This window comes from Giraffa tippelskirchi, chromosome Y (assembly GCF_054371585.1).
Source record: "Giraffa tippelskirchi isolate mGirTip1 chromosome Y, T2T-mGirTip1v1.2.pri, whole genome shotgun sequence".
Lineage (NCBI taxonomy): Eukaryota > Metazoa > Chordata > Mammalia > Artiodactyla > Giraffidae > Giraffa > Giraffa tippelskirchi.
The window spans coordinates 830942-845724 of record NC_137290.1 but is presented as its reverse complement, the minus strand read 5'-3'; the positions used below and the strand labels follow the sequence as shown (position 1 = coordinate 845724).

Here is a 14783-nt window from a genome sequence, read left to right as displayed (position 1 = left end):
GAGGCACATGCGACCTTAGTTTCCCAACCAGGGGTCGAACCCACGCCTCCCGCATTGCAAGGCGGAGTCCTTTATTTTTTTTTCAAACTGTAAAGTTTTATTATTGGTATATAGACAATTAACAATGTTGTGATGGTTTCAGGTGGACAGCAAAGGGACTCAGCCTTACATATACACGTATCCATTCTCCCCCAAACTCCCCTCCCATCCAGGCTGCCACGTGACATTGAGCAGAGTTCCCTATGCTGTCCAGCAGGTCCTTGCTGGTTCTCCATGGTAAATACAGCAGTGTGTCCATGTCCATCCCAAACTCCCTGACCATCCCTTCCCCCATCCTTCCTCCTGGGAACCATAAGGTTATTACAGAGTATTGAGCAGAGTCCCCTGTGCTGTCCAGCAGGTCCTTGCTGGTTCTCCATGGTAAATACAGCAGTGTGTCCATGTCCATCCCAAACTCCCTGACCATCCCTTCCCCCATCCTTCCCCTGGGAACTGTGAGGTTATTACAGAGTATTGAGCAGAGTTCCCTGTGCTGTCCAGCAGGTCCTTGCTGGTTCTCCATGTTAAATACAGCAGTGTGTCCATGTCCATCCCAGACTCCCTGACTATCCCTTCCCCCCATCCTTCCCCCCTGGGAACTGTAAATTCATTTTCCAAGTCTCTGAGCCTCCTTCTACCTTGGAAGTAAATTCGTTTGTATCATGTCTTTTTAGATTGCACGTATAAGTGATGTCAGAGATGCTTCCCCTTGTCTGTCTGACTTACTTCACGCAGTTACGACAGTCTCTGGGTCCATCCCTGTGGGTGCGAATGGCTTTGTTTCGTTCCTTTTTATGGCCGAGTCATACTCCATTGTGTACACACCCCACACCGTCTTCATCTTCCTCTGTTGATGGACATCTCGGTCGCTTCCACGTCCCGGCTGTTGTAAACAGCACTGCAGTGCACACTGGGGTGTCTGTATCGTTTCAGCTCATGTTTTTCTCTGGCTCCCCGCCCAGGAGTAGACGGGTGGATCATACAGTAGCTCTGTGTTCAGTTTTTAAGGAACCTCCACTCTGCTCTGTATAGCGGCCGCACCCATGTACAGCAACAGTGTAGGCAGGTCGCCAGGCAGATTCTCAACCACCGAACCACGAGGGAAGTCCCTCAGTAGACGTCCACGTCACGGTCAGGGCAGTTTTCGCATCTTTAACTGCTGTCAGCATCCACCAAATGACCCGCGAGGCTGTGGGCCACGTCCTCACATCTGTGTCTTTCCTGCAATCTCATCCTTCCGCGCCCTGCAGTCTCGTAGAGATTCCTCCCCCGCTTTCATTCCGCAGGAGGACCGCGCTGGCTTTCTGCGGTCTGTCGGCTAAATCCTGCTTCTGTTTGCTTGTGCGTTTGTTTCCTGGCACTGCTGGAAGGAAACCGCCTCCCCACCCAACTGGGAGTCAACAATACAGAGTCAGTGCCTTTCACATCTGGAGACCTGAAGTCAAGGTGTATGTGAGAGGGTGGGTTCCTTCTGAAGGATCCCTGTGGTTGTGAATCTTTTGCACGCCTCCATCCCAGCTTCTAGGTGTCCCTGGGTGGCTCTGATGGTAACGAACCCGCCTGCCAATGCAGGAGACACTGGTTTCACCCCCGGGGTCAGGAAGATCCCCTGGAGGAGGACATGGCAGCCCACACCAGTATCCTTGCCTGGAGAATCCCACGGACAGAGGGGCCTGGCGGGCTGCGGTCCGTGGGGTCACAGAGGGTTTCCTGGCCCATCCTTGGCATTCCTTGGCTTATTCAAGCATCTTCTCCGCCTCTGCCTACGTTTCTGCCCGGCCGTCTCCCTCCTTCATGCCCAATGCCCCCGCCTTTTTAATGTTTATATCCTTTTTGCTGTGTTGCGTGTTAGTGTGGCAAGCAGGGTCTCTGTTGCAGCTCACGGGCTCCACGCTGCCCAGACTCTAGCTAATGTGTGAAGGCTCAGTCCTTGTGGCTCTCAGGCCGAGTCGCCCCAAGGCACGTGAAATCTTAATTCCCCCAGCAGGGATCGAACCTGTGTCTCCTACACTGGAAGGCAGATTCTCAACCGTTGTGCCACCAGGGAAATCCCCCTAACTGTTCCTTTTTTATAAGGACACTGGTCATAGCAGACTCAGGTCTCTCCCCTCGCTGCAGTAGGACCTCACGCCTGGTCAGTCACTTCAGTCGTGTCCAAGTCTTTGCAACCCCGTGGACTGCAGCCCCCCAGGCTCCTCTGTGCATGGGATTCTCCCGGCAAGAATGCTGGACTGGGTTGCCACGCCCTCCTCCAGGGGATCTTCCCGTCCCAGGGATCGAACCCGCGTCCCTTGCATTTGAAGGAAGGCTCTTTACCCACTGAGCCACCCAGATGGACCTCACGTGAACCTAAAGAGTTACATCTGCAAAGACACCCCCCGCCGCCTTGGAACGAAGGTGACCCTTTTACATACAGGGAGTTAGAGCTTCAATCTGAACTTGAAGGGGAGACACGATTCACCCGTGACAGCCACAGAGTTTCCGGTGTTTTCTCTGGGTTCCCTCCACGGTCAACCAGAAAACCCATCGCAGCTTCCTCTGCTGGGCAGGTTCACAAGCGTCACCCAGGTCCCGGAGTCAAGGGCAAGAGGGCAGGGTCTCCCACACGAGACGGACGACGCACCCCTTCCCCGGCAGGGAATGGCCCCCGTGTCTGCGCGTGATGGTCAGATTCCAAAGCAGCCTTGGGTAGCTCCCACCTCTGCAGGATCTGCCGCTTGCAAAGTCTCCTGTCCACGCTCGTGACTCCGCCCTGCTGCTGGCAGGGGATGTGGCTGAAGCTAGAACCCTCCCCCCGGCATGCACTGAGGTCTGAACAGCTCTTAGAAATCTTCTCCTTGATGTCTGAAGTGGGGGCCAGCAAAGATGCATCCACATCCTGACCCCTGCCACCCGCCAGGCTCCTCCGTCCGTGGGATTCTCCAGGCAAGAATACTGGAGCTGGTTGCCATTTCCTTCTCCAGGGGATCTTCCCGACCCAGGGATCGAACTCAGGTCTCTCCCACTGCAGGCAGATTCTTTACCATCTGAGCCACCAGGGAAGCCCAAGAATACTGGAGTGCGTAGCCATTCCCCTCTTCAGGGGCTCTTCCCTACCCAGGAATCGAACCCAGGTCTCCCGCATTGCAGGCGGATTCTTTACCAGCTGAGCCACCAGGGAAGCCCCCTCCTGGATGAGGCGGCCCTAAACCCAGTGACAAGTGACCTTCCACAAGGTTCATCAGTCAGTGACTCTAAGGTATTTTTTTAAATCCTGCCAGTAGATGATGGGCACCTACATAAAGATTCTGGATATTGTAAAATAATTAGTCTCCAATTAAAATTAATTAATTAATAGAAAACAATGCCAGAAAGAAAAAGATTCTGGAAAGATGAGTGCATGGACGATCATGATTGAGTTTCAGAAGAAGTCCACCTGTTATTTGCTGAGTTATTTATAGGGTTTTTGCTCAGTGGGTGGTGTAGTGGGTTGAAGGGGGCCCCCTAAGATTCACGCCCACTCAGAACCTCAGGATGGGGCATTATTAGGAAACAGCGTCTCTGCAGAGGTGATGGAGTGAAGGGTCTGAGATGAGGTCCTCCCGGATGGCGGTGGCCCTAAACCCAGGGACAGGGTCCTCATAAGACACGGAAGAGGAGAGACACAGACACAGAGGAGAAGCCACGTGGAGACGGAGGGGAGACGGGAGGGAGGCGGCCACCAGCCCAGGGATGATGCCCGGAGCCCCCAGAAGCCGGAAGAGGCGGGGAGGAGCCTCCCCTGGAGACTCTGCACGGAGCTCAGCCCTGGGACCCCTGACCTCAGACGTCTAGTCTCCAGGGCTGGGGCAGGATAGATGTCTGTTGTCGCTAGTCCTCCAGTTTGTGGTTCTCTGTTAGGACATCCAGGACAGTCCCCAGTTACTGACCTAGCTAGTATTTACGGACACACCCTGGCTGACAGCGTGCTGTGCCGTCGCTGAGTCCCTTGGTACCACGACCACCCTCAGAGGGTGAGTCCGTATCCGTGATATGACAGATGAGGGCACTGAGGGTCTGGGTGGGCAGGACCTCACAGCTTGCCTTTTCCCAGCCCTCCCTGCACCGGGCAGCTGTGAGTTCCGTGTGGTTAAGTATCCCCAGGATTCCCGACCCAGGGTCCAAACCCGGGCCTCCTGGGTCAGGAAGGTCCCCTGGAGGAGGACATGGCAACCCACTCCAGTATTTTTGCCTGGAGAATCCCATAGACAGAGGATCGTGGTGGGCTACAGTCCAGGGGGTCGCAAAGAGTCGGACACGACTGAGCAACTACACAACAACATCCCAGGAGTGAGTATTGTAGGGACCCATGTGGGGTCTGTGACGTCACCAGCTCTCTGAAGCCGTGGCCGTTGAATGCTCTGGGGCTGAGGTTTCCAGAGCTGCCCCCACAAAGCATCACAACTTGGGTGGCCCAGGACCCCCAAGAAACCCAGAAAGGAGGCCAGCCCACATGGGCAGGGCTGGGCCATGGTTTGCTTTTGGTCCCTGCTGTGAGCTCAGCCCCAGGAGAACCCCCGGTGCTTGGGAAGTTTGGGCTGTTGCTGTGGAAAAGATGCAGGGGAGGTCCTTAAAGAGCAGTCTTCCCTGTGACTCGGGGCTGCTCTTCACTCACCCCACCTGAGAAAGACCCACCTCAGTAGAGACGGAAGGACAACCATCCTGAGTATCTCTGACCTTCAGATGGTGGGGAGGGCAGTCCTGAGCTTGGTGTGTTAGCAGCTAGGTACGGACGGATGGATGATGGATGGATGGATGGATAGATGGATAGTGAGTGGATAGATAGATGGATAGATCGATGTGTGGATGGGTGGATGGATGATGGATGGATGGATAAGTGAGTGGATAAATGGATGGGTGGATAGATGGATGGGTGGATGCATGGATAAGTGAGTGGATAGATAGACGGATAGATGGATGTGTGGATGGATGGATGGATGATGGATGGATAGATAAGTGAGTGGGTGGATGGATGGATGATGGATGGATAAACAGCATGTAGTCTATTCACACAGTGGAATATTACGCAGCCATGAAAAAGGAGTGAGGCTCTGACACATGCTACAGTGTGGCTGGACCCTGAACACACACTGCTCAGTGAGAGAAGCAGGCACAGAAGGACACACAGTGTGTGATTCCATTTTATACGAAACGTCCTGAACAGGCAAATCCCCAGACTCAGAAGGCAGAGCAAGGGCTGAGAAGACGTGGGACCTCTTAAGGGTACAGCATCTCCTTTTGAGGGGGATGGACATGTCTGGAAGCGGACAGAGATGATGGTCATGAAGGCTTGTGAGCCCTGCTCTGTGCCACAGAACCCTCCACTTTCAACATGGTGCACAGTACGATAGGTGAATCTGAGCTGGGTGTTTGAATGCGTATCTGTGTGCGCCGGGGAAGGGATGCAGGCGTGATGGCCACGGCGTGCAAGATTTCTTTTCAAGATGATGAGGATGTTCTGGGATTGCGTGATGGGGCTGGTTGCCTCTCTTTGCAAATATATGAAAACCACTGCAGTGTCCCTGGTGGCTCAGATGGTCAAGAATCCTCCTGCGATGCAGGAGACTCGGGTTCGATCCCTGGGTGGGGAAGATCTCCTGGAGGAGGGCATGGCCGCCCACTCCGGTATTCTTGCCTGGAGAACCCCATGGACGGAGGAGCCGGGTGGGCTGCAGTCCAGGGGGTCGCAGAGAGTCAGACACGACTGAGGCACTGACGCCCGCACCGCTATGTGCACTTTGCAGAGGTGACCTTGATGATATTTTCCTGACGGCTCTGTAAAGCGGTTAAGAAGAGATGCCCACGGGGTTGGGGGCGGGAGGGGCGTATCCATGAGCCAAGGACGCACGGGCTGCAGCTCTGGGCGAGCTCGTGTGTGACGTCTGCGTGTAGCTTCCTGCAGAACCTCCGCCCCACCTGGCACCCTGCGGCCCCCAAGCCTCCAGGCTGCCCCGTGCCTCTGGCAAAGAGCCGCCTCTGCTCGCCCAGCGCCGCGGGGAGCGTCTTGCGGGCGCCAGCAACCGTTTCTGGCTCATTTCACGCCACTTCCACCCCCTACCCCCCAGTCCTCCGCCCCGCCCGCCCAGGGCTTTGGGAGCCGGCCGCATCTGTTAGACGTGATTTCTTTATGAATCAGCTGTGCGTCGCCGTGCTGCAGGGGAGGGACTGCCCGCTCGGTCCCCGAGACGGGCACAGGTGAAAGCTTGAGGGGAGCCTCGGGGGCCTGGTTGGTGGGGGGAAGGCAGCAGCTTCGGGGTGCAGACGGAGGCCTCCCGGACGCCCACGTGGCTTCTCTGCGGGGGCCAGCCGCACTGTTATGCAAATAGAGTCTCTTTTGAAGCTCCCACCGGGAGGTTACGACAGATCCGGGGGGAGGAAGGGGGAGGGGACTCATCACCAGGCAGAAGTGGAAAAGTGTGCTAGCCAGCTGAGTCGTGTCCGACTCTCTGCGACCCCCTGGACTGCAGCCCTCCGGGCTCCTCCGTCTGCAGGATGCTCCAGGCAAGAATACTGGAGTGGGTTGTCATGCCCTCCTCCAGGGCATCTTCCCGACCCAGGGATCGAACCCAGGTCTCCTGCACTGCAGGCGGATTCTTGACCATCTGAGCCCCCAGGGGAACCCCCAGCAGGCTCCCTGCCCCCTAATGCCACTCGGCAGGAGGCTGAGCTTTCTGTCTCCAGCTGTGTGCACCCTCCCATCTTCTCAGATTTCCAACCCCCTCCCCGACTGTGGACACGCAGTAGCCTCCTAGCCACCCCCAGCCCTGTCCCCTCCCTGAGTTCCCCGTTCCCCTGCAGATCAGAGAGCTGTCTCCCCTCCACGGCCCCCCACTGCGGCCTCCACGTGCGACCCTGAGACATAATGGGTCCCTTCTGCTCCTGAACCCCAAAGATGGATGGAGGTGGGCGGCCGTGAGGTGTGGGATTGCACTCCCCCCGCCCCCCACCACCATAACTGTAAGATCGCACCTGGCCGTGAGCTAGTGGTGCGGAAAGTTTCCTACTCAAAGTGAAACTCGGGTCATTTTTAAATGGGTTTGAGGAACCTCGTTCCGCACACCCCCAGCGCAGATGTTACATCTCCTGCGGAGGAACAGACAGATATACCCTGGGCGCCAGGGCCTGAAAGGGGAGCTGCAATGCCATCAGCGTTGAAGGGCCGCATGCTGGCTTCCCCGGAGACTCAGGGACCATGATTCCTGCCAACAGACCCCTCGGGGATGGACGCCCTCCCCGGGCCACGCCAGCAGGTGTCCAACTGCAAGGCGCAGGCGAGCAAGGGGGTGTCTTCCGGGCCGAGCTATAACGGGGGTGGCACCTGGTTGCCCAGGTGAGCCCCACACCCTGATTTCAGGAGCCCCGATATCAGGCACACACACACACACACACACACACACACACACACACACACACGGTCAAAAACAGAAGTGATAGCTTCAGCCACGGGAAAAATAGCAACTTCGTCAGGTGGCTGAGACAGTAAAGAATCCACCTGCAATGCGGGAGACCCAGGTTTGATCCTTGGGTCGGGAAGATCCCCTGGAGGAGGGCATGGCAACCCACTCCAGTATTCTTGCCTGGAAAACTCCATCAACAGAGGAGGCTGGCAGAGTACAGTCCATGGGGTTGCAGAGTCGCACAGTACTGAAGCGACTGAGCAAAGAGGTAACAAAACCATCTCCCAGACTTTGAAGAACCAACAGAAATGACCTGCGATCTGCCTTTGGGTTGCATTTCCATAAGAAACGCCAAAGAAAGTGACACTTGGAACCCATGGTGTCCAGAAGGCGGGGGCAGGCAGCCCCAGGAATTGCTGCTCCCCTGGGCCCTGGGCCCCTTTCTCTCTGTGAGTCTGAGGGGCCGGCTGATCACAAGCAAGGTGTGTAGGCAGCTCCGGGGACTTCTCTGTTTTGAGTGGGAAGGAAGGTCAGCAGGGAAAAACAGAAGTTCAAGAGTGCAAGGTTCAGGTTCCAACGGCAGGAGGAGTCAGCTCAGAACTGACAGTCTCCAGCAGGCTAGCACTTCCAGACAGGCTCCAGGGCCTCTTTACCACCCCATGCGAAGTCACTCAGTCACGTCTGACTCTTTGCAACCCCACGGACTGTAGCCCACCAGGCCCCTCTGTCCCAGGGATTCTCCAGGCAAGAACACTGGAGTGGGTTGCCATGCCCTCCTCCGGGGGATCTTCCCGGCCCAGGGATCGAACTGGGCTCTCCTGCACTGCAGGCAGATTCTTTGGTGTCTAAGCCACCAGAGACGCTCACAATTGAACATACATGTGTTTATACATACACATACACACGCATGTATACACCATAAGCTTTGTATCTGTGTGTTATGTATAGACACACGGACACACACACATATATATACACACATATATTCATGCAATGGGCTTCCCAGGTGGCAGTAGTGGTAGGGAACCCATGTGTCAGTTTAGGAGACCCTAATTCGATCCCTGGGTCTGGAAGATCCCCTGGAGGAGGGCACGGCAATCCTCTGCAGCACCCTTGCCTGCAGAATCCCATGGACAGAGGAGCCTGGTGGGCTATGGTCCATGGGGTCACAAAGAGTCAGACACCAGTGCAGTGACTAAGAATGCATACATGCAGTATGGTGTGTGTGATCATACACACACACACACACACACACACACACATATACATATATATACATATATACATAGAATATGCTGTGTGTGTATATCACATACATATACAGATACACATGCAATGTGGTGTGTGTATATCACATATACATACATACAATATATACATATATACTTGTGATATGGTGTGTCACATATATATACATATATACATACAATGTGGTGTGTGTGTGTATATCACATATACACACATACAATATATACACGCAGTGTGGTGTGCGTGTCACATGTACACACATGTAATGGGTGTGTGCCTATATCACACGTGCATGTACCGCACGACGTCGGCGCTCCCGCGAAGCCGCGTGTGCACGCATCGCGCTCCCCGTGCCGGGCCGTCTCCCAGGAGAGCCCGTCCTCCCGCGCCTCTCAGCTCGCCGGTCCCCCCCTTCCCTCCTTGTCTTGCAGATCGGCACCCCCTATCCCGAGGCCGCCGCCCGCCGCCCCCAGCGGCCGCAGCATGGACATGAACGTGACGCGCCCGGACAACGCGACCATCCTGATGCTGCGGGACCCGGCCATCGCGGTGGTGCTGCCCGTCGTGTACTCGCTGGTGGCGCTGGTCAGCATCCCGGGCAACCTGTTCTCGCTGTGGGTGCTCTGCCGGCACATCGGGCCCAAGACGCCGTCGGTCATCTTCATGATCAACCTGAGCGTCACGGACCTGATGCTGGCCTGCGTGTTGCCCTTCCAGATCTACTACCACTGCAACGGGAACCACTGGGTGTTCGGCGTGCTGCTGTGCAACGCCGTCACCGTGGCCTTCTACGCCAACATGTACTCGTCCATCCTCACCATGACCTGCATCAGCGTGGACCGCTTCCTGGGCGTCGTGTATCCGCTGGCGTCCGCGCGCTGGCGCCGCCGCCGCTACGCGCTGGCCGCGTGCGCGGCCACGTGGCTGCTGCTGCTGGCCGCGCTGTCCCCGCTGGCGCGCACCGACCTCACCTACGCCGTGGACGCGCTGGGCATCGTCACCTGCTTCGACGTGCTCAAGTCCACCATGCTGCCCAGCGTGGCCATGTGGGCCGCCTTCCTCTTCACGCTCTTCGTCCTGCTGTTCCTCATCCCCTTCGTGGTCACCGTGGCCTGCTACACGGCCACCATCCTGACGCTGCTGCGCTCCGCCGACCCCCACGGGCGCGCCCAGCGGCGCCGCGCCGTCGGCCTGGCCGCCGTGGTCCTGCTCTCCTTCGTGGCCTGCTTCGCCCCCAACAACTTCGTGCTCCTCGTGCACATGGTCAGCCGCCTCTTCCTGGGCCGCAGCTACTACCACGTCTACAAGCTCACGCTCTGCCTCAGCTGCCTCAACAACTGCCTGGACCCCTTCGTCTACTACTTTGCGTCCAGCGAGTTCCAGCTGCGCCTCCGCGACTACCTGGGCTACGGGCCGCTGCCCGCCACCGACAGCCCCGACAGCCGCCGCGACAGCCTTTTCTCCGGGCGGACCCTGTCTGCGCGCTCCATGGACGCGCCCGAGGCGCCCGAGAGGCCCAGCGTCAGACGGCAGGAGAGCGTGTTCTGAGGCAGGCACCCCTCCCCGCAGTGGGGCGCTTGGGGGACATCAGGGGTCCTGCCCCGCCCCACCCGCCCGCCCGCCTCCGCCAGGGCCCTGCTCTTCTGCCAGTTGTCGGCCACTCCGGGCGCGCTGGGATTCAGCTGGGCCACCCCGGGCGGGCCCCTTTCGGCCCCGTGCTCTGGGATCTAATGAGCCCTGAGACATCACCTGGTCCCCCCTCACCACCGCCATTGGAGCCAGGCAAATGCCAGGGTCAGCTGTGCTGGGTTGCTGTGGAGTGTCAGCTTCTACTTGAGTGAATGCACGTCGCTCAGTCGTGTCTGACTCTGCAACCCCGTGGACTATCCAGTCCATGGAATTCTCCAGGCCAGAACACTGGAGTGGGTAGCCGTTCCCTTCTCCAGGGGAATCTTCCCAAAACAGGGGTCGAACCCAGGTCTCTGGCATTGCAGGCACATTCTTTACCAGCTGAGCCAGCTGCTGCTGCTGCTAAGTCGCTTCAGTCGTGTCCAACTCTGTGCGACCCCATAGACGGCAGTCCACCAGGCTCCCCCGTCCCTGGGATTCTCCAGGCAAGAACGCTGGAGTGGGTTGCCATTTCCTTCTCCAATGCATGAAAGTGAAAAGTGAAAGGGAAGTTGCTCAGTCCTGTCCAACTCGTAGCGACCCCATGGACTGCAGCCCACCAGGCTCCTCCGTCCATGGGATTCTCCAGGCAAGAGTACTGGAGTGGGGTGCCATTGCCTTCTCCAGGGGATCTTCCCAACCCACGGATCGAACCCAGGTCTCCTGCATTGCAGGCAGATTCTTTACCAGCTGAGCCACCAGGGATCAGCCAAGCTTCTACTTAAATGTCCACAGACGGGAAGGACCCAGGAGGTGTGGACCAAGGGGAGGGGTGGACCGAGGGTCTCCGGATGGACAAGAAGTTGTTGAGAACAGTCAGTTTCTGTTGGCTACTGCCGTGTCTCCCTGGAGCGCCTCGGGCTGCAGCTTGCCTCGGGGCGGGGGGTCTCCCCCCGCCCTTTCTCTGCCTGCCGCCTCCCCGCCGAGCGCCCCCAGCCACGGCAGGTCCTCCTGGGGTCTGCGGTGGCTCCTGGCCTGACCCCCGCGATCCTTTGAGGACCGAGCAAGACCGCCCAGCACACGAGCCCGCAGCAGCCGCCTGCAGCTGTGCGGTTTTGAAAAGATGATGGACCCCAGTCCCTGGAGCGCCCGGGATGCTGAGACAGCAGGTTGTAAGGGTCTGCATGAGATAACCCCTGGGCGTCACTGGGAGGAGCATGGGATGAGTTCAGGGTTCCCTTGGGGCCGGGGCGGGGGTGGGGAGAAGAAAACAGCTCTGAAGCCTGTAAGGTGAGACCTGGCAGGGGCCAGCGGGGAGGGGCTCAGGGAGACCCCCAGGGCGGGGCGGCTGTAAAGCAGGTGACATTCCCCCCGCCGGACCTCAGACGTGCTGGTGGGATTGTGAGCCGATGTTACGGGAGCAGTTGGTCCCCCAACGCCATTGCTTGAGATTGAGAAGCAGACACGCGTGTGGTGGAGAGAATGGTGTCCCAACCCCGAAAACTGACGTCTGCCCGGAATATCAGAGTGTGACCTACAGGATCAGGGTGGCCCTGAACCCCGTGACGGGGTCCTTATAAGACACGGAAGAGGAGAGACACGGACAGAGAGGAGAAGCCACGCGGAGACCGAGGCGGAGACGGGAGGGAGGCAGCCACCAGCCCAGGGACGGACGCCCGGAGCCCCCAGAAGCCGGAAGAGGCGGGGAGGACCCTCCCCTGGAGCCTCTGGACGGAGCTCAGCCCTGGGACCCCTGACCTCAGACGTCTGGTCCCCAGGGCTGGGGGACGACGGGTGCCTGTCTGGGGCGTTAAGCTCCTCATTTGTAGAACTGTCACGGCCGCCCTAGGAGACCCCCACAGTCTGAAATTCTGAGACTGGGCCTCTGGCCACTGGCCAGGTGATTCTAGGGGCTGCAATGCCTGGTGCTGGCTCCCAGGGTGGGACCTGCATAGTGCAGGGACTCGGATCATCCGAGGATGAGCGTGTGGTCCACCCGCTCTTCCCGACTGTCCACAGAGCCGAGCCCCTAGAAAGCCAGGTCGCCATGACAACAGTTCCGGAGGCAGAAAATCCCTGACCCAGCGACACAGTGGCAGCCACGTCCTGCGCGTGGGCTTCCAGCGTCTAATGCAAAAAAGCTGCGAAAAACCTCAAACCACCCTCAGGGAACCGTCTTCTTGCTGAGTTGAGAACAAAGCATCACTGTTTGAATTCGGAGGAAGCAGGTGTAAGCGGTAACGCTGCCCCTCACCACCCTCACCCCTCAGCCCGCAATGGGCGTGACGTCCGTCCAGCCTTTGGGTCCCAGAGGGCTGAGGTCACATTTCATCACCATCGTCACCAACAGTTCGTTGTCCAGCCCCTCAGGGTCACCGACATCCCCCTGATTTCTGCGTCCCGAGGACCCCCAGTTCCGCTGAAGTAGCCCAGAGTCTGACAGCGTCTTCAGGGAGCCGTCGGCCTTTCCGAGGGGGTGCCTGTCGGATCGGCGGAAATCCCAGGGCTGGATTTCCTTCTGTTTCAGCTTGTTAATAATACTGTCCGTGTCTGTGTGTAGTTCAGCTACTAAGTCGTGTCCGACCCTTTGCGACCCTGTGGACTGCAGCACGCCAGGCCTCCCTGTCCCTCACCGTCTCCCGGAGCTAGCTCAAACCCATGTCCGTCGAGTCGGTGATGCCATCCAACCATCTCCTCCTCTGTCGCCTCCTTCTCCTCCCGCCTTCAATCTCTCCCAGCATCAGGGTCTTTTCCAGAGAGTCAGCTCTTCCCATCAGGTGGTCAGAGTATGACATCTCTTTCCTTGAACCTGTTTTAAAACACCCACACTGAACGCATGCGGTTTGTTGGAAATCATCAGACGAAGACATTGATTTATTGGTTTTCTTCCAGTGTCTGCTGTGTCTTTGGAAACCTGTGATCCTGTAATTTCACTGACATTTCTCAGTGCCGTTAAAAAGCCTCTAGAGCGGGAATGCGTGTAAATGAACAAACTGGATGGGAGTTTCTGAGGGGGACCGAATGTGTCGGAACACAGCTGTGGGAGTCTCGGATGAACCCCAAACGCAGGGCTGGCTTGCAATTCCTGCCGCTCGCCCCTGGTCACATCCCTGCATCGGGTTGGGGGGTGGGGGGGGTGGGAAGGGGATGAGGCTGGAACACAGATCCACCCTTGGAGAAACACGTTCTCTGTGGGCCCAGTGGGTGCCTGTGACGTTGTGTGTCCACCCAGCTCGGAAGGATGGAATGACTGCTTAGGGACACTTAACGCGTGTTGACGACTGCGCTTTAAATCTAGAACTTCCTCAAAATAAACCATCTTTTTTTTTCCTTTTAAGCAAGATGTTTGGCTTGTGTGTTGAACAGAACAGGCATCTTCGGGGGCTGCCACTGGAGACTAGGGGACAATTTAACCCAGCGAAGGAGAGTTTACCCTAACTCCACACAGGGGTGCATGGGTGCTAAGTCGCTCAGGCGTGTCCGACTCTTTGCGACCCCATGGACGGCAGCCCGCCAGGCTCCTCCGACCATGGGATTTACCAGGCCAGAATACTGGACTGGGTTGCCATTTCCTCCTCCAGGGGATCTTCCCGAACCAGGGATCGAACCCAGGTCTCCCACAGTGCTGGCGGATTCTTTACTGTCTGAGCCACCAGGGAAGCCCAGTATATAGCATACTCCATGATATACCATATATACAGGGACTTCCCTGGGGGCGCAGTGGTAAAGAATCTGCCTGCAAGGCAGGAGACCCGGGTTCTTATATACAGTCACGTGAACACAAACATACGTATTAGTTTAAATATACATGGTATGAATTAGTCAGGGGTCATTTTGCTTCTCAGCACTGCGGGCAGGGGGTGCCCCCGGTGGGTGGTGAGGGGAGACCAGAGCTGCTCCACACCGCACAGTGCCCAGGATGCCCCCCATCAGAGACTCGTCCAGCCCCAGACGGCGGTAGGGCAGAGACCCTGACCAGGCGTGACTCTTACCTACTTATCGGTCATCTCTCATTATCCATCCATGCATCCATCCACCCGTCAGTCAGATGCGTTGGTTTCTATAGCATAAGCAATGTGTCTCATCTACCCACGCCGCGTTTATCTAACATCCACTCATCTGTCTACATCAATGGATACGTATCCATCCACTCAACAGTGCAACCATCCATTATATCTATCAGTCATCTTATCTATCTGTCTATCCATCCATCCATCATATCCATCCATCCATCCATCATATCTATCTAGCCATCCATCCATCATATCTATCATCTATTTATCTGTCCATCCGTATCTATCCATCCATCCACCATATCTATCCATGTATCCATCCATGCATCATTATCTATCCATCTATCCATCCGTCCATCATATCTATCCACCCATTCATCCATCCATCATATGTATCCATCCATCCATCCATGTATCTATCCATCCATCCATCACATCCATCCATCCACCCATCATATCT

The 14783-nt window shown here is 57.0% G+C and overlaps 1 protein-coding gene across 2 annotated transcripts in view; it reads left to right on the top strand.

Moving 5' to 3' along the window:
* Nucleotides 1-13647, top strand: part of LOC145537806 (S-geranylgeranyl-glutathione receptor P2RY8-like) — a 49085-nt gene extending 35438 nt beyond the window's left edge. For both annotated transcript variants that reach the window (XM_081568678.1, XM_081568679.1), the window contains one exon: nt 9134-13647. In XM_081568678.1, coding sequence (XP_081424804.1) covers nt 9186-10250 — 1065 coding nt within the window. In that variant the 5' untranslated portion in view covers nt 9134-9185 and the 3' untranslated portion in view covers nt 10251-13647. The remainder of the gene's footprint in view (nt 1-9133) is intronic.
* The last annotated feature ends 1136 nt before the right edge of the window (nt 13648-14783 follow it).